Source organism: Aulostomus chinensis, chromosome 7, assembly GCF_037954235.1.
Source record: "Aulostomus chinensis isolate RoL2024-O1b breed Wild chromosome 7, RoL_Achi_v1.0, whole genome shotgun sequence".
Lineage (NCBI taxonomy): Eukaryota > Metazoa > Chordata > Actinopteri > Syngnathiformes > Aulostomidae > Aulostomus > Aulostomus chinensis.
Window position 1 is genome coordinate 31,213,369 of NC_141326.1, and position 26,136 is coordinate 31,239,504.

General features: G+C 47.3%; 1 protein-coding gene across 1 annotated transcript; it reads left to right on the forward strand.

The window, feature by feature from the left end:
- The first annotated feature begins 1,973 nt into the window (after positions 1-1,973).
- On the forward strand, positions 1,974-25,031 carry nup160 (nucleoporin 160). The gene is made up of 34 exons (XM_086209992.1): positions 1,974-2,242; positions 3,085-3,193; positions 3,306-3,516; positions 3,638-3,869; positions 3,952-4,142; positions 4,458-4,694; positions 4,775-4,872; positions 4,975-5,059; positions 5,836-5,904; positions 5,975-6,058; positions 6,133-6,303; positions 11,280-11,379; positions 11,824-11,989; positions 13,651-13,784; positions 13,874-14,034; positions 14,314-14,450; positions 16,186-16,256; positions 16,569-16,716; positions 16,945-17,014; positions 18,949-19,047; positions 19,121-19,243; positions 19,448-19,543; positions 19,803-19,897; positions 19,985-20,081; positions 20,184-20,289; positions 20,426-20,586; positions 20,686-20,746; positions 21,406-21,516; positions 21,670-21,793; positions 21,895-21,996; positions 22,264-22,405; positions 23,514-23,639; positions 24,479-24,574; positions 24,856-25,031. Exons 1-34 carry the CDS (start codon positions 2,095-2,097, stop codon positions 24,937-24,939), a joined length of 4,245 nt encoding a protein of 1,414 aa, XP_086066118.1. The 5' UTR covers positions 1,974-2,094; the 3' UTR covers positions 24,940-25,031.
- Positions 25,032-26,136: the final 1,105 nt, after the last annotated feature.

Here is a 26,136-nt window from a genome sequence, read left to right on the forward strand (position 1 = left end):
ATTTTCAACAAAAGCTGAGAAAAATCAATTTTTGTAAGAAGTGATTTTCAAATTTAATATTAATTTGCTAATTTGATCTATTCATTTGGATATGTTCCTCCCTCTCAGAAGGTTGCTCTGATCGTCTGCTGTAAAACAGAAAGTTATGGTCCTGACCTGTCGACCACCAGACTGTCAGTCCGCCCCTAGGAAAACCACATCCACAACCCTGATTGCTTGCCCTTCTTCTTCTTCACTTGTGTTTGGACATGAGTGTTACTAGGTGCACTAGCGCCCTCTACCAGATGACAGTGATATTACAGATTGCAAATGAAACTTGAAATTCTACCAAAAACTGATGAGACCCAAATTATTTTTCATCTTTTTTTTTTGCTGAACTTCAAATCATCACACCATGTTCAATAGGTCAAACATTATATTATATGAAGTTGTGATGAAGATGAGAGGAGTTGCCTGTGTGCTGCATGGCCCCAGCACCTCAGGGCAGGGATGTGCAGTGGTGGACGATGATGGCCCGCATCTCCAGGAGGTGCTGCAATACAAATACTGCACACTAACACTGAAAAAGAAAACTGAATATATAAAATATTGCACAAATCATAATGTTACTTCATTCTTTCAGGGAAAAAACAAATTTGTGAGTGTAGAATGTAGAATCTGCACATCTGCTGGTCAGTCCCTTTCCACCATCCATCCTGAGCCCTGCCAAGGTTCATGAATTACAGCCTTAAACGGTGGGGTCAGCCTCTGCCAGGGTTGCACCTTGTCACCAGTCCTGTTGGTGATTTCCATAGACGGGATTTCAAGGCACAGTCATGGAGGTGGGTGGTTGCGGTTCAGTGGGCTGAGGATGCATTGCTGGTCCTGCTGGTATTATTTGCCTGTGACGTTCAGCTCTCACTGGATTGGATTGTAGCTGAGTGCGAGCGGCTGGGATGAGGATCAGCTCTAAATCCAAGGCCCTGGTTCTCAGCAGGAAAATTATGGATTGTTCACTGCAGGTAGGGAATGAGTCCTGGCCTCAAGGGAAGGTGTATCTCCTGGTCCTGTTCTGGAGTGATTGGACGACGGAATGTGAGATGGGCCGAAAGGAGCCAGTTGAGGTGGCTCAGGCATCTGTTCAGGATGCCACTTGCGCTCCTCCCAAGGAATGTGTCCTCGGCAGGTCCAGCTGGGAGGAGGCTGTGGGGCAGAATGAGGACCAAGTGGAGGGACCACATCTCCACACTGGCCTGGGAACATCTCGGGATCCCCCATTTGGAGCTGGTCCATGTGGCCAGAAAAAGGGAAGTTGGGTTCCTACTGGAGCTGCTCCCCTGCAACCTGACTTAGGATAAGTGGGTGGAGATGGATGGACCTTAAATATAGCCTAAATAACTTGGAATATATGTGATCAGCTGTAGTTGATCTGGGCTTCTGTCAGAAAGGAAAGCAGCAATCAGCTACAAGTGTCAAGAATATTCTTTATGTCTTATTCGACTCAAACTGCTGCCTCAGGCCACTTATCTGTGTGTGGGAATTACAGCACAAATGCGTAAATCTGCTGCAAAAACAACTTCAATGATGTTCTGGTTTTATCTGGCAGCGATGATGGGTGAAAGCATGTCATCAGCCAAGAGAACAAGCTACTTGAACGAATTATGTTTCTGTTGGATGATGTGTGAGACTGTTAGCAAGTCAAGGACACACATGACAATGGGCAGAGCTTCAAGTGCAACAAGTGTTTGTGACAGCTTGTTGATGGTTGTGATGATGGAAACAAAGTCTAATCCTCAGCTTCAATTCAACTGAATACGCACTGCTGTGTACAGTCAGTGGTGAGACGATATCACCTGTCAGTCCAAACGATAGTTTGATTAGCGATTCAGTAACATGCGTTCCTCGTCTCCTGGAGCCACCACTGGAGATTCCCACACCCTCCGCCTCTGTCCTCCTACCCGCGCCCCCAAGCAGACGCTTCGGCCTGCTTCAAAGGCAGTGTTTGTCTCAGCTGCTCTGTGTCAAGGGGAACTGTAGGGTGTTGAATTGTTGAAAGACATAGCAAAGCGTTAATACATGAAGTTAAAAAGTTAAATAAGTGTTATGTCCCTTTAAATGTTTGAATGGCCAGCGCGCGGCCCTGACTTGACGTCACAGTTCCATGAGGCCAACATGGCGGCTGCACTGGAGCGGAGCTATATCGAGATATGCGGCTTTGAGAGGGAAACTGTCCCCCGATTCCGAGAAGTCACGGTGGACCTCGGTAAAAGCTGTTTCTCCACTGTTTTTTTTTCTTCTTCAGGTTCCACTAGATGTGAGGTGGATTACCCACAGCAGCTAGCCCGTAGGAGCTAGCCCGTAGGAGCTAGCCCGCAGGAGCTAGCCCGCAGGAGCTAGCCCGCAGGAGCTAGCTCGCAGCAGCTAGCTCGCACTAACGTCGGTGAACGGTCCTCTTCGGCCGCCTGGCTATTAAGTAATTGGCTACTGGAATCCAAGCGACGTGAACTTTCCGATCCTCAGTCGGTTTAACGTTACGTGATGAGATTTACTCATTTGGCCCGGGGATTGCTATTTCGTTAGAGCTAAAGCTGAGCTAGTGACCTGTTTTGTTTTGTTGTTTTTTTTAGGGTAAAGGCATCTCTACTGATGCGTGGCGCGCGCTTGTACCTAACCAGTAATGACAGTTAGAGTCGCTTGACTGTTAAATCCTTAAACGTGTTTGTAAAAACTTAACGACGTTTCTGCTTGGAGATATTACACGACAGGAACAACACTGATACCTTGGTAACAGTCCAGAACCGCAGGTCGCGAAGCGTAAACGTGGGTTTGATGACATCATGGTGAGTTAATGGTCGGAAGCACCAACTGGAAAACATTCCAGCATACATACTAACACCACAAGTGTCACCTTCAACGTCACATGTTCTACCTGACACAAACCTGCCGATGTTACAGGTGTTTAATCTGCCAGTTAACGACTTCCTGTCCCTCCTGAGTGTGGGTCCTTGTTCTTGTCAATTGAACGTTCTGCTTCTCCATGGAAACAAGCCTGTGGGGACTTGCAGCAGATGAGTGCATCAACATGCCTGGTCTCTGCTTCTGTAGGTCTGCCTGCTCCTCCTGGAGGCATCAAGTTCCCCGACAGTGCCGGAGCCTTCCACTATGAGGAGAGCAGCAAGCTGCTGTCAGTCACCAGCAACAGGTTCATACACTGGTGAGTCATGTGATCACAACATACATGACATAGCAACTGACCTCCACAGCAGGGCGACAAACATAACCATCTTTGAGGATAAACAGAGAGAATGATGTCACTGTCTCTGCAGGTCCACCTCCGGTGACACGGTGCAGTTGGTGGAGACGTCACTGGACACCAATCTGCTCAACAATGCAGTCAAACTGCACTTTGCTCACTGCACAGTGTTACCAGGGGGCGTGGCCATCCAGGAAACGCTCAACAACATCCTGATCCTCATCACTACCAACCAGAGTGTCCACCGGCTGCTGCTGCCACACCCCACATGCATGTACCGGAGTGTGAGTACACACACACACACACACACACACACACACACACACACACGCGCTAATGCATGCATGCATTCATGCATACATGCATGCATGTATATGGCAGTTACATATCATCCATCTTGTTTAGGAGCTGGTGACGGAGCTACACATGCAGTCCATTTTCACCGATGTGGGGAAGCTAAACCTGCAGGATGCTGCTCACAGCGCCATAATTCCCAGCATGCCTCATACTGGGAGTCATCCTGGGAGTCCTAATGCTGCTGCAGCCTGGCTCACTCATGAGGGGGGGGCTCATTATGCCCTGGCTTCACCCACTGGTGGCATTGTAATTGTCACACTTCCTCCACAAGGCACACCGGGTAAGTTTTTACAGGAGTCGCAGGTGTGATGTTTGTCAGCTGACTGGTTTGATGTGGGCCTGTGTGTGTATCCGCCCTGTAGGAGGCGTGGTCGTGGTGGAGCTGAAGCGGAGCTCCATGATACAGCGTCTGTCCGGCTGGATGCCAAGCGCCATTCGGGGGGATCAGAGTCCAGCTGACCTGGTGGTCGGTCTGGCGGTCAGAGAGCTGGAGGACGACTCATTCATCTTTGCCCTGTGTCATGACCACAGACTGCGCATGTGGTCATTGAGGGTGAATGTCTCGCAACTCAATCACTCATTCAAGTTTATGCCTGTTTAAAGCTCTTGCTCACTCGGGTTGTTGGGACTCTATAAACCAGTCAGAGGTGGTTCTAGCAAGTGTTTTGGGATCGGTGCTATTGGAATAAACCTGACTTACTCTGACTCTGGGGCATGTAACCCTTTGGTCCAGGTTAGAAATCAGCGGAGTCCCGAGTCATTTTTGGTTAAGTGTTGTTCTGCTGTTGCGCTTTAGGTCAGATGGGAATGATGTTTAAAACGTGTTGATTCTATTTTTTGATGTCCACCTTTTGGCTTGTGTCTGCAGGAGCAGGCGTGTCTGCTGGAGGTCGACATGTTGGACTACATGCCAGCCTGTAAGGGTGTGAAACGTTTGGCTGGTCAGGGTCACCGGCTGCGGTTGGCTTTCTCCGCCACTACTGGTCTGTGTTTGGGCATCTACCTGGCTGTCCCACTGAGAGGACAGTTCACTGTCCTGCAGCTGGTTGCCACTGACAACAACCGCTACAGCCTGGACCACATCTCCTCACTGTTCTCCTCGCAGGTGATTTGATGGGTTAACATCAGCAGTGAACATGATGAAGGTGTGTATCAGAAGCACTTATGAGTGTGTTTGTGCCACAGGAAACTCTGGTGGATTTCACCCTGACCTCCACCGATATTTGGGGTCTGTGGGTAGATGACGCCAACGCCACAGTTATCAAATACATCAACTTTGAACAGTAAGTCCTGAGTCAGTGCAGGATTGAGACGCCATGTCACAGGTCCTTTGAGTCTCGTGCTGATGGAGGGTCACATGGTGTAACTGTCCCTCTGATTGCCAGTAACGTAGCGGGTCAGTGGAACCAGGTGTTTGTTCAGCCAGCACCTGAAGATGAAGTCCACATTGGAGTGGACCAGGACCCCCGGGTAAGCCCAGACCACCTAGTCTCTCCCAGTTGTTTAATATTCGTGAATTGATGACCTTTCAAGTTTCAAAGTTTTATTGCCATATGCACAGTAAAGAAACATGTTTCCCTGTCCAGATGAAGTTCTTCTTTGCTGTCAATAATGAATGTTGACAGGATAAAAGCTATGTCTAAAATGGTAAAATGATAATGCACAATGAAGGCATTTTTGAAAAGGACAAACAAAAAGCAAAATACAGTAGAAATAGAAACTATACAGGGAATGTAACTATGCAGATCAAAACATAGCTGCACATAAACAATGAAAACTCGGCAATGAATGTACAATTACACACGTGTGCAAACATAGAGTTGTCCATGATTATAAACTCCTGTCAGCTGTTTAGCTGTTTTTCAAATCCTCTCATAGCAATGTGATTGCTTTGATTACAATGTGATCAGCTTCGTCTGCCACAATCGGTAACTTTGACCTTTGTCAGTCACTGATAAGCTGATGACATCACCAAATCACAAGATGTCACCAAGGGACACAAATAATATGTGAACTCAGTGAGGAAGGAAGTGAAGTTGCCGAGCAGGAAACCTAGAAGTTGGTGCCACATTGATCCGGTTCAAGTAGACGGACTGATGTTTGTTTTTGTCCTGGTCAGGAATCATCAGTTGGTTTTAACTTTGATAGAAATGCAATGATAAGCGCTCTGGGACATTTAAAGTTGCTGCCAACTGAAAAGGAGCTTCACTTCCTGTTGATGTATGACCCTCTTGTTGTTATGATAGGAAACGTACCTGGAGGTGCTGTTCTCTCCTCTGCGCTTCACGGCAGCGGCCATTGTCAAAGCTCTACAGGTGAGGTGAGCCATCTTGGTTGATCATTCCATCGAATTCCTACTAAAGCTGAGATGTTTGTGTTGATCAGATCTACAGGCGAGGCTCTGATGGCTTTACAGATGTTTCATGGGAGAATCTGAAGAAGGAGGTGACAGTTGCAGTGGAGAGTGAGGTAACTGATGATGATGTTAGTGTCTGACTGCTGGGCAGTTGCTGTAGAGTGACTTGTGCCTTTGTGTAATGCAGCTGCAGAGTAGCGTCACCGAGTTTGAGTTCTCTCAGGAGGATTACCATCAGCTGCAGGTGGAGTTCTGGTCCAAGTTCTACGCCTGCTGCCTCCAGTATCAGGAGGCACTGGCCACACCTCTGGGCCTGACTGTTAGCACACACACCACCATGGCCTGCCTGCTCAAGAAGGTAAGGACACCCCCTCATCAAGTGACTAAACAGTCATGTGAAATCCCTCCTCCTTTCCTCGACTTATTCAGTCTCATTATGGCTCCTCCCTAAAAAGGCCCTCTCCTTTGACTGGTCAGCTTCTGGAAGTCTGACTAAAATTGATTATTGATCACTTGGATCAGTTGTTCCCATTGAGGGATTTCACGCTATCAGAATTTTGTCAGTTGATGCCAGTATCACTGAATTTGCACAGTACCACAGTAACATGTTTTGGAGTATAACCTTTCAGTCTGTAGAGGGAGGGGAGGTGCCCTCCATCACCAGGGTTATAATTTAGTGAGGCTCCTTAGTGCATATGATGTGTATGTAGTGTTCAGACAGAAATGCTGCTAGCTTCAGAGCTAACTGCATCACTGTAAGCAATTAGCAAGCTAAACACTGTAACGTTGTTGGGTGGAGGAGCTGTAGCTTTAACTCCTTAACTGTAGGCTGGGTGGGGTACAGGGTGCCACTCGTGATCTGCAATAGTTTTATTACTGAAGGAAGCAGAAATTTCAGCTGCCCTCTGGATACTTAATTAATGCTATTGTGATAAAAGCACTGAAAACTGCCAGTCCTTTGTCCTGTAACTCAAGCCACTCTAGTACTGGAACCACTGACACGAAGTCACCGGCACATTTTCAGAATACAGGCTTTGACTGTACCAGTTTTCAAGACATCCCAACTGGGGCTGCCAGAACTCGCCCACTAAATGTTTGACTTAAAATTCAACACCAGCTGGACTGTAAAGATACACTCTGATGGTTTTTCCACCATTTTGAATTTTCCTGATGTAGGTCTGACATCTACTGACCTGAATGGATCGTCACCTGACCAGACAGTCATTAACATGTCACACTTTGATGACATCAGACTGTGTCCCTTTCAGTTTTAGTCATGACTAAATGCGCCGGGACGCACGCAGCCTGTTACAGTCGCTCTTGCTCCCTTTCTTACTTTTTAACTAATTTTTCTATCTTTCACTGCAAAGAGTGTCATTTTTTCGACAAAGTCTTTAAGCTCTCCTGTTTCACATGTATATCCGAGTGAGTTTGAGGATTTTCATAATGGTAGGGCTGACTTTTTCTGCAACAACCGTCGCACAGCAACGCCGCTTTGTTTACACCCGCGATCAGCTGTTTGAGCTGAAGCCGGCCGGCGTGTCAGCCAAACCGCTGGATATTCCTGCTGAACTCTGGAGATTCAGAACACACAGAGGGTGCAGAGGAGGGAAAAGAACAGCGTGGCAAGTCAGCTGGGACAAGACGACGGAGGCTTACGGAGAGGAAGTGTAAGCCGTGGCTCCCCTCTCTCATTATGGGTAACGTGAGGTCTCTGGCAAATAAGATGGAGGAGCTAACGGGGCTTGTTAGGAGCCAGGCGTAGTATCGGGAGTGCAGCTTAATGTGCTACACGGAAACGTGGCTCCATCAGGACATTCCCGACCACATCGTCACCGTTAACGGCTTCCAGACTGTCCGGGCGGACCGGGACAGCACTGAGAGCGCTAAGCACAAAGGAGGGGGGTTGCTGTGTTTGTCACCAACAGATGGTGCTGTCCTGGTCATATTACGGTGAGGAACGCATCTGTAACCCGGACATTGAGCTGCTAGCCGTGGGACTCCGGCCATACTATTTACCTCGGGAGATTTCACACGTCATCATGGTAGCTGTTTACCCCCCCCCCCCCCCCCCCCCCCCTACGAACCCGACGACGGCGTGCAATGTGTTGAAGTTCGCCGACTCCACCAGGTCTGTTGATGAGAAGAGATCAACCGGAGTCGTCTGCTTTTGACAAATCAGCACTTTATTTCACACAACAAAGCAGACACAGATCTATCTGGAGACCTTCACTACAGGCACCTTGAGAGTGCAGCAGAGAGTCTGAATAAGATATGAACAGACAGTGAATATATGCTTGAAGCCACACCTTTTTGCATACGTAATTTTACACTCATGCATATCACACTTCTGGATTAGTACTCCTGCCTCCTGCACACTCAGGTCGTCTTGTCCTGTTGTTTTCGTCATTCAGCGCAACTAGCAGCCTGCACAACTTAATACAAACATTCACGTCATGTACTTATACACAATCAACTCCTGATATAATGGTGACATATGAACAGAACATGATCAAAAGCTCATTTTCTCACAAACATCATACACACGGTTGCAGCGCATCTACAGACTGACCATCCCAGTTCTCTCTGTATCATCTCAGGGGACTTTAATCATGTGACAATGGAAAAAACTCTGACTACTTTCATACAGTATGTGAGCTTCCCAACAAGAGGGGAGAGGATCCTGGACTTGCTGTATGCTAATGTAAAGGACGCCTATAGCTCCTCTCCCCTCCCCCACCTTGGCCGGTTAGATCACAACCTGGTTCTACTCACCCCCTGCTATGTGCCCTTGGTGAAAAGGTTGCCTGCAACCATGAAGTCAGTGGTCAGAGGATGCCTATGTCACGTTGCAGGGCTGTTTTGAGGCTACAGACTGGCAGGCACTCTGTGAGCCCCATGGAGAGGACATCAGTGGGCTCACAGAGTGTATAACGGACTACATAAACTTCTGTGTTGACTGCACTGTCCCAACCAGAACGGTCCTTTGTAATCCGAACAACAAGCCATGGGTAACAAAGGACATCAAGACCACCCTGAATGCCAAGAAAAGAGCCTTCAGAGACGGTAATCTGGATGAGGTGAGAACAATCCAAAGGAACCTTAAGAGGAAGATCAGGGAGGGCAAGAACATGTACAGGAGGAAGCTGGAGCAGAAGCTCCAGCAAAACAACATCAGGGAGGTCTGGAGTGGCATGAAGACCATCACAGGCTTCAAAACATCGGGCAGCGGAGGAGTTGAGGGAGGCCTGGAGAGGGCCAATGAACTCAATCTCTACTTTAATAGATTTGAAACGGCCCCTCCCGCCTCCTGCTCTTCCCTCCCCCATCTCTACTGCCTTTATACAGCCACTAGCCCCCCCTCTGCCCTCCACACAACCCCCTCCTCACAGTCCCCCTTCCTCTTCAGGTGAGGGTCTCACCCATCCCCCCTCCTCCTCTGGCTCCCAGGCTAACAGCCCTCTTACAAATGAGGACTCTTCCCCCCCTCCAGTCGCCCCCACAGTGTTCTTCACAGCTGACCAGGTGAGAAGACAACTGAGCAGACTCCACACAGGCAAGGCTGCAGGTCCTGATGGTGTCAGCCCCAGAGTCCTCAAAGCCTGCGCCCCCAAGCTCAGTGGGAGTCCTTCATCATGTCTTCACCATGAGCCTCAGTCTTCAAAAGGTCCCTGTGCTGTGGAAGACATCCTGCCTAGTCCCAGTGCCGAAGACACAGCGTACCAACTGTCCCCGGGACTATAGACCAGTGGCACTGACGTCTCACATCATGAAGACCCTGGAGAGACTCATCCTGGACCAGCTGAGGCCATCAGTCCAACATCTGCTGGATCCCCTCCAGTTCGCCTACCAGCCCCACCTTGGAGTAGAGGAAGTGTCTACGCTCACCTGGACAAACCGGAGAGCACTGTGAGGGTCATGTTCTCTGACTTCTCCAGTGCTTTTGACACCATCAGGCCGGTGCTGCTGAGTGAGAAGCTGACAGCCATGCAGGTGGAGGCTCCTCTGGTGTCCTGGATCGTTGACTACCTGACTGGAAGACCACAGTTTGTACGCTTACAACACCGTGTGTCAGATGGAGTGGTGAGCAACACCGGGGCTCCACAGGGGACAGTCCTGTCTCCCTTCCTCTTCACCCTCTACACCACTGACTTCAACTACAACACAGAGTCCTGCCACCTTCAGAAATTCTCTGACGACTCTGCAGTAGTTGGATGCATCAGGAAGGGGGATGAGACTGAATACAGGACTGTGCTGGAGAACTTTGTCACATGGTGTGAGAAGAACCATCTCCTGTTCAATGTGACGAAGACAAAGGAACTGATTGTGGACCCCAGAAGGACAAAGACACCGGTGACCCCTGTTTCCATCCAGGGGGTCAGTGTGGACATTGTTGAGGACTACAAGTACCAGGGGGTGTACTTGGACAACAAACTGGACTTCTCTAAGAACTCTGAAGCGGTCCACAAGAAGGGCCTCAGCTGTCTCCACTTCCTCAGGAGGCTGAGGTCCTTTAACATCTGCAGGACCCTGCTGAGGACGTTCTCTGAGTCTGTGGTGCCATCCTGTTTGCTGTTGTGTGCTGCGGCAGCAGCCTGAAGGTAGCTGATGCCAACAGACTAAACAAACTCATCCGGAAGGCCGGTGACATTGGAGGAGTAAAGCTGGACTCTGACGCTGGTGACAGAGAGGAGGATGTTGTCTAGACTCCACACAATCCTGGACAGCATCCACCACCCCTCCATCAAGTCCTGGTTCAACACAGGAGCACATTCAGTGCTGGACTGATCTCACCTCAATGCACCACAGAGCGCCACAGGAAGTCATTCTTACCTGTGGCCATCAAACTCTTTAACTCCTCCCTCTGAGTGATACACACTTTCTTCAGTGTATCTAACGACATTCAGCTGTGCAATAATGGACAAATCGGTCAAATCATAACCCAAATCAGAAACACGATAATAACATGTCATTACTAAACTGTGCAATTCTCTTTTTCTTTCTCACTGTTTCTTTTTTTTAACTGCTGCTGTACATCGTGTGTCATAAACAAACAACTGTGCTTCGTAAAGAGTTTATTCGTACTCTTTATCTTATTTCTTAAAGTCTGCACTTTACTAATTATTGTAATTTGTAATTTCTTATTTTTACAGTACTTTCAAGAGCAAGTTTAAAACTGTAACAACAGAATTTCCCCCCCGGGGATTAATAAAGTATTCTGATTCTGATTCTGATGACCCATGTGGATGAGTGTGAGTCAGCGAGATCGTGTCATGGTATTCTGGTCCTGGTTGTGGTGGTGGTTCTTCCTATTGACTGTGTGTGTGTTTTCAGGGCTCTGTGTCTTTCCTGCTGCCTTGTTTTGCTGTGGACCATCTGTATCTGTCCTATGACGAGTATCTGCTGTCAGAGGAGGAGACTCTGCTCACTGAAGGTAAGTAACATGGACACCAACATGGCCGTCATACTTCTGTCTACATGACGTGTCGCTATGACGTGCAGACGCTCTATTTGACAGGAAGAAAAAAACGGTGTGAGATGAACTGTCCCCTGTAAAAGATGTTGTTTTTTTCTGTGTGGACTAGCTAGTTAAGCACACTACAGTGTGGTGGCTAATTCACACACACACACACACACACACACACACACACACACCAAAGGCAACATTATGTTGTGACGTTTGTTGACTAAATGACCAAAACTTGAAGTCGTGTGACAAACATGCCTGAGCACCTCCATGTCAGTTGTGATTATTGATGTACCTGGTTGTCAATAACCAGCCTTGAAGGTTTTCCATCAGTAACCATATTTGCTGTGAAATATGATTTGATCAACATACATGCTTACTGGTCGGACCTGTGGTGTGTGTTGTGCTCAGACCCTGAGCTGGGCCGGGACGTCTTGCAGCTGGTTCAGTGCTTGCGTCTGGTCAGTGATGCAGTTTCGGTGGAGATGGCGTATGAGATGGAGAAGGCTCTGGAACAAGTGGAGTCACCAGAGAGAACGGCGGATCGGATCCTGGAGAATCTGCTGTCCAATGACAAGTCAGTTAAATGTTGTAACCATCACTCCTGTCTAGGGATGCACCGATTGGCCAGCCAGGGATTGGCCTGTATTCAGCGTGCCTGATCTGACCAGTAACTGGGCTGTCAGTGTCACATCTTTCTAATTCCTAGCTGGCTTCCTTTGCTGGGAATAGGGGTAAGTCTAGTTTTGATGGACGGCATGTGCATCAGCACAGAGCAGCTCTGGCAACACAGGTAATGTCCTCAAGAATGGCATGGTACATTCCGTCATTTTTCAGAATGAAAACACCATGTGCCGGCCTAAGATTGCAAATACAAACCCAAAAAGGACTCCATGTAAACATGGACTCAATGTGCAGGTAATAGCAGGGTTCCCACACTAACTGGAAAACCTGGAAAATGATTGACCAATTTTCCACTCATGGAAAACATATGGAAAATGAGAAAAAGGAACGTCCAGGAAACGGTTAATATTTCCTGGAAAACTACTTATCCTCCCACTTGTTTTATTGTCTGACAATAGAAACGGAAAATAAGGGAATAAAAACAACAGTGACTCATGTGGGACACCTGAGACAGGGTTGCGTTCAGAAGTGGGACAGCATGATTTGGCTAATATGGGACAGTCATACACTAAATATACTATACTAAATATATACATATACTAAACCTCTTCTAGTATATTTATTCAACGTTTGGGCTTGAAATGTAGCAATTGTATTTGTTTTAAGATCAGGATTTAAAACCCTGTTGTGATTTGGCCCTTAGCTCGCTGCTGGCGTACTGATTAGCTAACTAGCCTCCTAAATAGCAGAGTCGGAGAAATAGCTTGGGTTTGACAAAGCCCACTTAAAAAAACAAACCTTAATCGGCCAAGAGAAATGCTTTCGGTGCGTCTACTTCTGTAATGTTATTTTACTACCTCTGCAAAGTGGTCGTGTTTTTGTTGGCATTAGTTTTTGCATGATCTTGCTGGCATTCAAACTATAAATTGAGTTTCAACAAACCTGGTGGCGGGTGGCGGGTGTGGCCTTGGCTGGGGAAGAAAGAAATCCACCACATTTAGGGTTAGATGAGTCACAGTGCCACCTGGCGGCAGCAGGAAGTGACATGTTTGCACACGTTCATGTTCTCCTGGTGGGTGGACCACCTCACAGCTGGTCAGAACCTCCTTCAGAACCTGGTGAGGGGTCGCTGTGAAGACTGAGAGGTTGCTGTGGCGAGGAGGCGGCTACATTTGATATCTGACCTTAGTAGCTGGAGTCACATGTCAGAGCTTTGAGAACGCTGAAGATGTTTCCTACCTGAATGGAGGTCAGAGGGCCCCTTGGTGATTACAGGAAGTGTTGTTTTCACCACAGGGCAGCATCAGACTGCTCCTTTCAACAAAATCCAAATATGAATGGGTGTCACCTCCTCCTCGCTCTACTTGGCTGGCTTCCATTGCTACTTGGTTTCCTTATGAATGTCTTGTCATCAAAGGACACCTTTTGTGAGGATAACAAAATGGTTAAGCCTTGATTGTCATTATTCATTGATGTATGATGATGGTTTATGTCATCAATCACATTAGTTCTTTTTTTCAATAATGTTGTGTTTAATTAATTATGATTTAATATTTTATTAATTAAGATTATTTATTTTGTTAACACGAGTTCTATTTGTTCCTGTGGTGGCAGTGACAACGTCATTGAGGATGTCCAGAACAAACTGCAGGACGTTCGTAACCCAGCTGCAGCAATGATGGTTCTGCTTAGGGAGATGGACCTGGAGACGGACTCGGAGGTTGGAGGAGACGCCCCCATCATACCTGGTAGGTGTGTGTTTGTGTTCAAATCCCTGATATTTGTCTGGCAGTTTAAACTGAGCATTTTTGTTTCATCCCTGATGTTTGCCTGGCAGGTCAGACCCTGAACATGAGGATCAGCCTGTCTCAGCTGTATGGCAGCAACTCTGCCGTGTCTCTGGTCTGCCAGGCTGTCAGTCACATGGCCATGACCAGAGCACTGTTTTGCCGGGACCTACTCATTCTACAGAAGCTCTACCTGCGCTTCGGAGACAACGTACAAACACACATGCACACACATCTACACACTGCCTCATGGGAATGATGATATAGTTGACAGGAAACATGCGACTGGTTTCTTTGTATCAGGATAAAAGATGGTGGACTTTCACAGGTTAAGGTTGTTTTTTTTTAACTGATTTGTTCACGTCACATTTTCTCTCTTTTTTTTTGTCAATGTTGAAGCACCTGTGTGATTCTAGTGTAGTGGTGGATGTGGTGCAAGCTGGTGGTTGTAGGTCCCTTCACCATGATGTTTACTCTGTGTATGCATCAGGTGTTTCTGGGTGGGGGGGCACAGCTGCTGCAGCTACAGCAGGACCTAATTCCTCGGAGTGCCCACCTGCTCTCATCCTACTACCTCCTGAAACACATGGGTCAGACTCTGACCTCCGCTGTTCCCATCGATACCATGTAAGTCCACACACGCGCGCGTGACTCTTGTGGAAAACGTCTGTGTTTGTATCAGTGGCATCTTGTTAGGGCCTGAGCCAGAAGGTACTTCTGGCGAAGACCCTATTATGTTTGCTCGGCAGAGCAACACATTAGCAGCACTAAAAACACTAAAAACACACACTAAACAGTGTCCCAGGCCCCCCCAACACCCATGAGGCAACTGGGCCAGACGGCCCGGAGCCAGTTTTCACATACACACCCATTAAAAACCTGGTATTATACTGTTCTTGCTCTCAATGAGTGCGCGCTATATGCGCATAATGCGCATAACGCGCATAATCTAATTTGACCCCCTGAACATGCATGAAATTCGCTGAATTTCGGCACAATCGTTCGGTATGTCTCAACATTCACTAATCAAAAACAAAAACGCCACAAAAGTTTATAGCGCCACCTAGGGAGCCACACAAAAAAAAGATAATTTTTTTTTAATTTCGCGCGCTATAACTCCTCACACAAAACTCCCACAGACATGGGACCAACACCGTTGGACTCGTCTCATCAAGACGAACAATTCTTACACTCTGACCCCTCACCTATCTCCAACAGAATGTCCACAAATTGGACAAAACTGTCAAAATCAGGACTTTTTTTACTCCCCGAACAAAATCTATCTCCTCCTAAACCGTAAATGCCAGGGCTTCCAAACTTTCACACATTACTCTCCCAACTGTGCTCTTCAAAAATCTTTAAAGGCTAATATACTACGCGCTCGGTTTGGATTTTATAAGCCCTCAAAGTGGGGGAGACACGTTTCACGCTTACAATGGAAGTCAATGGGGAGGCCGTGTCCTCTCATGGTACATACTCTCGAACAAATGCTTCTCACGTCTATACCATACATCGCACAGCTTTTAAAAACATATCACTGTATTCCTGACAAAAATCCCTACAAAAATATGGTATTTTGTGTTACTTTCCACCAACGTAGGCCGAGTTATTCAGCTTTTACACACTACATTTCTCTTAATCCTCCACTCTCTCCACTCTAGCACAGATCAAAGAAAGTGCAGCGGGGGAGGGGTTCTTAAAGGGCCAGCTGGCAGCTCTGCTCTCAGCTCTGACAGAGATGGCACAGATTTGTTTACTGTAGTCATGGAAACCACAATTGGCACTTCTCTGCCCTCATGTACATACTCTCAAACAAACACTTGTAGCTTCTAAACTAAAACACTCACACCTTCAGAAAACACACCATTGAATTCCTGAGAAAAAACTCTACGAACTGATGTCTTTACATTACACTTTTGACCAACATATGCAGAGTTATGACTGTGTTTTCACAGTAAAACTGCCAAATCCTCCTCTGCTCTCAGCTCTGCTCTCAGCTCTGACAGAGATGGCAGAGAGCGAGCAGAGAAGGGAGGGGCTCTTAAAGGGCCGGCTCTCAGCTCTGCAGTCACACTGTGCAGCGCACTGAGGCTCGTATCTCCTAAACTACAAGGCCTAGGGATTTGCCGATTACACCGTTGGATTGGGGCCGGTGTCAAGGACGCGGCCGTAGGCCGCGCGGGGGCTCAGGCCCTAACAACGCTGCTTGCAGCTTTAATTTGGTTTCTGTTTCTCTTTAAAAAAAAGTAACATGAAGTGAATAGCAGCGTGATGGAGGGATCATAGGACCTCAGTTATGACACTTTCACCTTCCTCATTTGTCCCCTTTGACTGTAACCCTTGATCTCCCGTGTTCCTTCAGAGACGCCAACCTGCAGCACCTGACGGCGTTGGAGCTGTCCGACACGCCGACTCTCCACAGCAGTGCAGCAGGTCAGAAATCATCCACTCACTGTCATCAGTATGACCTCGGCAAGGTTATTGCTTATTTAACATTTCTATTATTGGACAGATTACATAGCTGATGGTCATAAAATGGCACAACTGACCCACTTCACAAAGACAGAATTGTGTCCAACTGCAAGCTTGACTGTTTGGCTGTGCTGTCTTGGTGCTGCTGTTTTACACGGCGCCACACTGATGTCTCATAGGGTTTCAGATTTGAATTTGGATTGAATGTGGTCTGGTTGTTATGTGGACTGTAGGAGTGTTCATGAAAGTTACCAGTGGTGAACTGTGTTGCAGCGCTCAGCCCTCAGACGGTGGTGGAGCTCTTCTATCAGACAGTCGCCAGAAGGCTGATAGTGTCTCAGATATTCTCCCAGGGGCAGAGCGCTCACCTCCACTGGCCTGACGTCATCTCTGCCATGGTCAACCTGCTTGCACAGCTCCTGTATCCTTCAGCTAATGCTAACACACAAGCAGCATCTGAGTCTGGAATCCCCACTGTGTAGTCCATGAGCTCTCGGGGGTCTTAAATAAAACTGGGAATAAATATCTCCGGTTGAGTCAGAAATATATTTAGTTCCTTATTAGGGCCTGAGCCAGTCCCTGGCGAAGACCCTATTATTTCCTGTTATATTTTCATGTCTTGTCTTGAGTCTTAACTGGTGTCTCCTAGTTGGCCCAGTAACCCTGGTTTCCAGTTCCCCGGATGTCTGATGGCTAACTGCCAGTACACACAGCTGCAGGTGAGTCTGACATCGTTGTCCTCGTCTGAAGTAAGTGCAGCAGTTTGACGCATGAATCATGAATGATTAAATTACATTCGCAGACAACGTGGTCAAAGGAGGTTTGATAAATGGACACTGCCGTTGTCAGTAAGTGGAGACAGTTCACACCTCCAACTGCAGGACTCTCAACTGTCCCCTGGAGTGAGCGTCATATAACGGAGGTTACCAGACACCTTTTCTTTCATGGAACTCACTCAAATGGCGCAGCAATTCACACCCAACTCTTTATTCCATGGTGTCATGATTATTTTTTCTTTTTGCTACGTTAATTATCCCAAATAAGGCAGTAGTGCAATGCATTATCATCTCTTATTCTTAAACAGAGTTTCAACTTCATAGTTTTGTGAGCAGCGGCTCTCATCCGAGCTCACCAGCGATGGGCTGAACTTGGAGATGGCAGTGAACTGCTCCGCGAACAGGCTTTATGTAGCTCCACGCAGGCGGGATCTCCTACAGGTCGAGCGTCTGGAAGAGCTTGAACATTTACAGAAATGAGCCCAGAGCCAAGTGGCATGTCTGCCAAATGCAGCTGGCTAAATGAATTTACTGGGAGTTGCTGCTGAGCCTGGCGCTGCTCGACTGGCTCTTGTTTGTTGAGTTCGTGTCACCTGCGTTCGATGAAACGCTTGTCTGAGGAAAGCTTGGATTATTCACAGGTAGTTAAGCTTTGAAGCCCAAAACATGGTATTTGTGTGGGGACTTCCTGTCCGGCTAAATCTGCTCTGAGCAAATTGAAGCACCTTCTTCAGAATTGATTCACTGCGTATTCTTTGCAGTGCCACTTCTGGGACAGGACTATAACATGCTACAGGAGTTATGGAGGAATCCCAAGCCCTGTCTCGAATGGTCAACACACCTGTGCCTGTTGGAATTTACCAGTTAGAGAATTCAGAGGAGGAGATGCCGGGATGACGATCAGTCAAGTCGAAGGATTTTTTTTATGGAGGAAATAGGAAGTAGAATTGTTCTAATTCTGATACTAGTATCAGAAATGCCACAGATTCTGGTAAAAATTCTGGTATTGGTGAGTTGTTCAGTGTCTATGCAGTCTATTACAGTCAGATACTAAACATTTATTGCAAAAACAGGTATTTATTTTGTTAGAAGCAGGACTCAGCAGTGCAAACTGGAAAGAAATCTTCGCCCTTAAACCAACACAGGTAGTTTTGCTTGCAACTGCTGTTGTCGAGCAGCAAAGAAGAAGCAGTTAACATTGCTGCAACGCTCGTGTACAGCGCCTGGAAGCACTGCTTCCTGTCCGCATCCAAGCAGCAACTCAGCCGGAGCAACCAAGTCATCTGGTGATAGTTTTCATAGAGTCCCAGCAGTACCACAGCCACATGTCCTGCGGTCCAGGTTTTAGTTTGGGGGAGCGGCACCAACCTGTGGAGGTCCACCACCGGCGAGCTGGTCACACCTACCAACACAGCGAATTAAACAAGACGAATGAACTGCAGCAGCAACTCTGGAAACCAGACGATGCGCTGAGTCCCACTAAGAGCCTCCTGCTTTCTACCTGAATGTCTTCATCTTTGAAGTTGCTTTTGTAAAAATGACAGGAGAACCGTCTCTGTGTGGTCCAGATCCCGGCTGCACTGACACTTGGCTCCAGGGAATGGGATTCATTCCTATTTTTGGTCTTTCTCAGGTGTGACGGCCTGTCAGTCCACAAAATAAAGAAGCTTGATGCCTCTGTTTTGCAAATGTATAGAAATCATAGCACAGCTGTACAGGGGTGGAAGTTTACAGCTCTCTGTATCATCATCAAGAAGTATTTTTAATACCTTGGTATCAGCAGAAACTGGAATTTCAGCTACTGGGAAGGAAAAATTGGTATCAGTACATCTGATCTCATCTAAGTGGAAACCAGCGTGTGTGTTTTCTGTGCGCAGGAGTACGTGCGTCTGATTGGCCCCTGGTGTCAGGTTAATATTGGCTCCTGTCGCTTCATGCTGGCTCAGTGCTACTTGGCCAATGGTGAAGGCCACAAGGTGAGCTCTCTCTCTGCTGAGGTGATGTGGCAGATCCTCAGAACACTTTCACTATTGTTTTGTTCCCCATCAGGCTGTGCAGTGTTTCCAGGAAGCAGCCACTGAGGTGGAGAAGGAGGAGTTTCTGATGAGACTGACAGGGAGCAGCGACGATGACGAGGCATCTACAACACCCCGACTGCAGTACTACAACAAAGTGAGCTAATGCTAGCAGCCAACAAGCATCAGATGGGTTGAGTCATGTGCCCCACTTGAGGTTAATACAGCTGACGGCGCCACTATTGTGTCAGTACAGCTGACGGCGCCACCAGCTGGTCCTTTGGGCTGTTTCCCTAATGCACACTGGTTGAATTGACAAATTATTTGTGATTACTGAACATGAGTGTGACGATGTTTTCAGGTGCTGCGGCTGCTGGAGGACGTGGGTCTTCCAGAACTGGTCATCCAACTGGCTTCTCTTGCCATAACAGAGGCCTTCAGAGACGTCAGCAGTCAGGTAAACACAAAGAACGGAACCTTCACCTGCGAGTGTTTGATTTTCTGAAATGTGTGTGTCCTTCATTTAGTGTTTCTGTGGAAATGGAGATGAATCCAGCGAACGTTTTGACTTTGAACTTCAGTTCATACATTTTTTTATTTGGTTATGTGCGTGTAAATGTAAACGAAGTGTTTCACCTAAATGATGCTCAATTAATTGTGTGACAAAATGAGTGGAAAAAAACCAGTGTTGATCCGTGCGTGTGTGTGTTGGTCAGGCGGCTCTGTGGACACGGATCTTCAAACACCACCTGGACCTTGGACATAACAGCGAAGCCTACGAAGCCCTGACCCAGAACCCTGACAGCAGCATGTATGCCTCTTCTCTAATGGTTCAACCTGTGTTACTGGATCTGTTTTGCTGCAATGGTTCCTCTGGTGTCACTGGTTTTCCTCACAGGCAACTAGACTGTCTCCGTCAGCTGGTTGTGGTTCTGTGTGAACGATCGCAGCTTCAGGATTTGGTCCAGTTCTCCTATGTCAACCTGCATGATGAGGTAAGTGGTCCCCTTGAACTAAATCTTCGGTGTATTGAATGACCTCCTTTATTCTAGCGCAGCGACTGGTGAGGTGTTCCTTCATGGAGACATGTGTCATAGGTGGTCAGCATTATTGAGTCCCGGGCACGAGGTTTGGACCTGCTTGCCCACAACTACTACGAGCTGCTGTACGCCTTTCACATCAACCGACACAACTACAGGAAAGGTTGGCATCTGTACACAAACGTCACCTGTCCCCTTGCAGCTGCATGCTGTGTTCAATCGTGTGTGCGTGTGTGTGTGTGTGTGTGTGTGTGCGTGCGTGTGCGTGTGCGTGTGCGTGTATGCGTGCACACGTGCAGCTGGAACAGTGATGTTTGAGTTCGGAATGCGCCTGGGTCGAGAAGTCCGCACTCATCTGGGTCTCCAGAAGCAGGTGAACTGTTACTTGGCTGCCCTCAACTGTCTCCGCCTCATCAGACAAGAGTACGCCTGGATCGTCCAGCCTGCCTCTGGAGCGGTGGTACATGCATGAACACACACACACACACACACACACACCACATACACACAGGTCATGTTCAGCTCAGTAAAGTGTGTGTGTGTGTGTTTTTTGCTGCAGTATGAGCGTCCAGGAACATCCCCAAAGAGAAACTCAGACGGAGAGTTTGTATCTGAACCAGGTGACATCTTCCCTCTTCAACAGAATTTTATTAACAGCTTCACACTGACAGGGCTAAAGGACACGAATAGACTCCTCCTGCTCCTTGATCAAACAATTTGAATATGACAAACAGAACTTCTTACCATGAAGCAGTTGGCACACAAAGCAAAATAAGTTTTCGCCCTGTGTCGTTCATCTTCAGATTCTGGATCATTGTGTTTCTCAAAGATAGTTCGACTGTTGTTGTTCTACTCTTTATGTACCTTTCAAGCATCAAGAATGTGAGTCCTGACATTTCATTTGTGGTCATTTTTCCCGATGAGGCTGTTGGCTGTGACTCAGCGTGACCAAAGTGGCTCCAGGCGTATGTGATGAGCCTTGTTGCGCCACAGGCTCGTCCTCTGTTGTTTGACTCATCAGAATGTCGAAAAATCTTCACACTAATTGACTTTTGCAAAAAAAAACCCAACCTTACAAGCAAATTTCTCTCCACTCGAAGTTAAACAATTTTAAAATAATTGAACTTTACATATTTATGGTGTACTACTGACATCATTCACACGGCTCAGCAGGTGGCGAATTTCCTTCGACTTGCATCTTTGACTTAGGGTGGAATGTAGTTTCACAAATAACTGAGATCGCAAGTCCCATGATTGTCACTCTCATTTCCTCCTACAGTCAAACATCAGGTTGATATCCTGGAAATCAGCGACCTGGAGAAAGAGTACATACTGGCCCGCAGCCGCCTCACCCTGGCGCAGCACCACCCTCCATCCGCAGCCATCGCTGGTACACCTCTTCCCCCTTGTAAATCATCACGCTGCGTTTGATGCTGACACTGGAGAACAGCAGTGTACCTCCAGCACTGACAGCAGCTCAGTGGGATTCCTGCAGTGAGTCGACGGTTGCTATCTGCTAACCACGTTGTCTCTGTCCCCACAGGCAGTGCCTCAGCGGTGGAGATGGTGTCCTTGCTTGTCCAAACAGGACTGTTTGACTCTGCTTTTTGTCTCTGTCAGAGCTTCAAACTATCGCTGACATCGGTCTTTGAGGGTCTGACCTTCAAGTGAGTCCCACAATGTCAAAGGGTCTTTGAGGGTCTGACCTTCAAGTGAGTCCCACAGTGTCAAATGGTCTTTGAGGGTCTGACCTTCAATGATGTTGCAGGTGCATCAAGCTCCAGTTTGGGGGGGAGGAATCTCAGAATGAGGCTTGGAGCTGGTTGGCTGCCAATCAGCTGTCATCAGTTGTCAACACCAAGGACTCCAGGTTAGGTCCCCTTTGCTGGTGGTTCTGTTTTAAAAAGTTTGAGTCCCAAATGTTCGATGAACCTCAATATCTTAAGTTCTGAGTGAAAAGCAACTGAGCTCTATTTGATCATGTAGATAATCTGAATATTGGGGACAAAGATGTCAGTCTCATGTAAAGATCAAGAATTCTGATAAAATGTCGAGTTGATCTGATGATTAATTTGATGGCCATGAAAGAAGAGGTCACTGATGTTTTGACTTGCTGTTTGTTTTGGACGCTGCTCAGTGCAACAGACGAGGCTTGGCGCCTGTTGGCGGCCTATCTGGACAGGTATCCCAACACCAACGGAGTTCACCACCGCTGTGTCATAAGCAAGTTGCTGTCACATGGCGTCCCTCTGCCTGATTGGCTGGTCAAGTCATACAAGGTGAGAATTCAGCCAATAAAGAGAAGGGCTGTTTTTACTGGAGAAGTTTCCAGATGAGTTTCAGCAGTGAATCCTCAGAGCATGAGCAGGGCCCACATGTTCTCCAAGATGAGTCAGCAAACCCTTCAACACTGATGTCTTGGTGAATTGTGGCAGAGGACTTGCCGTAGTGCCGTGCAGTAACCTGCCACAGATATGTTCTTCCCGTTCAGTTCTGTTAGTTCTCCCAGTAGAACCTGGTTCCCTCCAGGTCAGTAAACTGAAATCAGGTGTGTGTGGTTCCCAGCAGCTTGAGATGTCAGCAGGTTCAGTTCTACATCAGATCCACCAGTAAACACCAGACCGGTGGATGTTGGAGGTTCAGTTCTACATCAGATCCACCAGTAAACACCAGACCGGTGGATGTTGGAGGTTCAGTTCTACATCAGATCCACCAGTAAACACCAGACCGGTGGATGGTGGAGGTTCAGTTCTACATCAGATGCACCAGTAAACACCAGACTGGTGGATGGTGGAGGTTCAGTTCTACATCAGATCCACCAGTAAACACCAGACTGGTGGATGGTGGAGGTTCAGTTCTACATCAGATCCACCAGTAAACACCAGACTGGTGGATGGTGGAGTGGTGGGGTCTTAAAAACCTGGGTTGCTAACAAGAGTCTAGAGGAGCCTACAGAGGTCATGGAGGTCATTAAAGGTCATCAGCATCATGTGACTTCCGTCGATCTTTGTCTCTCGCCGTCCAAGGTCAAAGCAGCCTGACTTAGCTACGTGTTTTTAACTGTTAAAGGTTTCCGTGGCTGCAGTCTCAGATGTTCTGTCTGAAGGCAGAGCTGCAGGGAGTAAAGTCCATTTAAGACTGTGGTTCTGGACACCCGTAAAATGTCATGAGAGAACTTCTGTTGTCATTGGATGTTATACAAATAAAGTTGACTCAACTTGACATGCTAACTTCCTGTTGGACTATGACAATATTTCATCCTCAAGATCTCACCGCTGAGGATGAAGACTTGTGATTCTGACCATCGCACTTGATGGTCACGAGGTTCTCAGTCCAGTAAAGGACCATAAAGATCAATGTTTCTTTTTCCCATCATGCACTTTGCAGGAAGTGGATGCAGCTGCTCTGCTGCGTCTCTACCTGAACTATGATCTGTTGGACGCTGCTGCTGAACTGGTGGTGGAATATGTAGATGCGCTGCTGGGAAAAGGACACCAGTACTTCGGGATCCAGGTAGGCCCGGTCACTGACCCACACATCCGGAGTAGGAGCCGTATGTCCAATGATGATGTCACCACTGTTTACCTGCTGCGTAGCATGTAAGCTGCATCACTGCGGCCAGAGCCAACAGCAGCCACTGTAGTCAACAAACACACTGTTGACAGATGGAGCAGGACAGGAAATCCTCAAAAGAATCACACGGTGAATCTGGCAAACTTTCAAATTAACACTGTTAACAGACATATTCACCAGATGTCATTAAAAAAACTTTAACAGTGACAAACTGCAATGTCCAGAAAATCCTTTCTGTTGTACCTTTCCCACCTTACGCCGCATCAGGCGCCAAGTCCGATAGCGCTGCAGCAGGTCATTAGCGCAGGACTCATCCCCACACGGAGTCACCGAACCTGGGCGACGATGTAGAACCGCCTCAGACGTGCAAAGGAAAGTCCACTCGTGCGGTCCAGCCTCTGTTGAGGTGGCTCATGTGAGAAGTTCCTGCTGTTGACGCGGCACTTCTTTGCTCTGGCGTTGCACTCACCGTGTCACTCCGCATGGTGGATGACGCTGGTGACATCACATCTCATCCCGCTGAAGTTGGGGGTTTGCAAGTTATTTGGAAATTCCCTAAAATTTAAATTAGCGAATTAAAATCGGCATCAACTTCCAAGTCTGTCTTCATTTAAGCAAAAGCCTGACTTGGAAATGTTCAACGACAACATGGGATCTAAAATGGATGGTAGAAGTGGAAGAATTGTAAGGGTCGCCAGGTGCATGGCAACCTAGGCGGCGTTGGGGTGAGACGCCACGCACTGCCAGGATGATGGAGTCACCTGACTGATGTGTTTCAGATGCCACTCTCCACCACGGCGGCCCCTGTCTGGCTCCCGTACACCTCCATCGACCAGCTGCTGCAGGCGCTGAATGACACACAGACCAACACCAGCGTGAGTCCTTCACGTTTCCTGTCTGTGCTGACACACTTCCTGTCTCCAGGGGTCAAGTAGCTGTGCTCCTCATGGGTTTTGAGGATTGATGACTCGTGTTTGTGGTCTGAAACAAAAACCTGCAGAAAACGGATGATGTTTCAGTCTGTAGGTTAGAATAATTAGAGGATGTTCCTGAAGACCTGTCGGACTTCTTGTTAGCAGCTTGGGTTGTGATGGCAGAGGCGCCACTTTGGTGTCATGTGACACGTTGACTTACCAACACTGTCGATTGTTTGCAGGTTTACAGCAAAGTTCGAGACAAACTGGCTGATTATCACCAGCTGCTGCGTCAGACCACCAGGATGAGACTCGCTGCTCGTTAACCAGATGCCAAACCCCCTTTTTTCTACCAAACGAATTTTTTTATGAAAATTATGTCATCTGTGTGAAACGAATAAAGTTGTACATATTCGAATCGTGTGTACAAACATTGTTGAGTTTTTGGAATCATCTTATGAAGATTTGTTGTTCTGAAATGAATTTGATGTTTAAATGTCAGAAAACTGATTTTGATGGAAAACCTGAACAGTTTGATGGATCCCTGATGCTCCTGAGCCGCTCGCCTCTGCTGACTCAGCCGGACTCCAGGCGTTTTTTTGCTTCACGTCATTTTTACTGTTATTTGATATGAAAATACAAACGAATTCCTGTTGACGTGGATTACAAATCCAGATTAGCGAGAGAGAATTCATGTCACTTTAGTTAATGGATGCCGTCAGTGAACGTGGCAAGATGAGGCCTGATGTGGGTCAGGAACCAACAGGAACCTGCTGCTCAATCCTCAGGCTCCATCAAGCATATTTGTTCTGCAGCACGAAGAATGTTGGCACCGCCCCGACTCACTGGTGCCTCAGGTGATGTTTGGCTGTGTTACCTGCCAGGTGCATTCAGTCATTCGCAGGCAGCAGGTAGGTTCACATGTTTGCATTTTCACTCATTTAAGATCTTTTCATTCTGGTCATGTGACTCCTGCTATGTGTTATAAACTTGTTGATGTTCAATTTGACATTCGATGGAGTCTCGTCATTATCAGGCGGGTCTCCGTTACTTTGCACCAACATGCAAAACCATGTCCTGAGCTGAGAAGCTGCAGGACGCTCATTGAAACAGACATTAAAAATTCAAGTTCTGAACTTTAAACTGAAGTAAAATTAACTCAAAGCATGAAAGTGAGATGAAGATGATTTGAAGGGTGTTTCTGTTAACTGGTCATCTTGTAAGTGACCTGCAAAGATAATCTGGGAAACGTGATCAGGCCAAGAAGTGGAGGCATCTTCAGAGGGCAAAGGTCACTCTTCCCTCCTGTGGGCAGGGAGGTGATCGTCACAAACTTGAGATCAGCTGTTGGATTGTTCATGTCCTGACCTGATGAACTATTGGAGTGTGTGATGACCTCAATCTGTGTCTTTCAACCCAACTATTTTAACGGTACTGACAGATGCAAACTGCTGTTCGTGCAACAGAAATATTCTGACAACAGGAAACATTCCTGGCTCATCATGACATCATTTTATCTACCA

Coding starts and splice junctions, on each gene's coding strand:
- nup160 (XM_086209992.1), top strand. CDS start 2,095: ATGTTTGAATGGCCAGCGCGCGGCCCTGACTTGACGTCACAGTTCCAT. Junction 5,060..5,835: donor GAGTGGACCAGGACCCCCGG/GTAAGCCCAGAC, acceptor TTGTTATGATAG/GAAACGTACCTGGAGGTGCT. Junction 21,517..21,669: donor TCCATCCGCAGCCATCGCTG/GTACACCTCTTC, acceptor CTGTCCCCACAG/GCAGTGCCTCAGCGGTGGAG.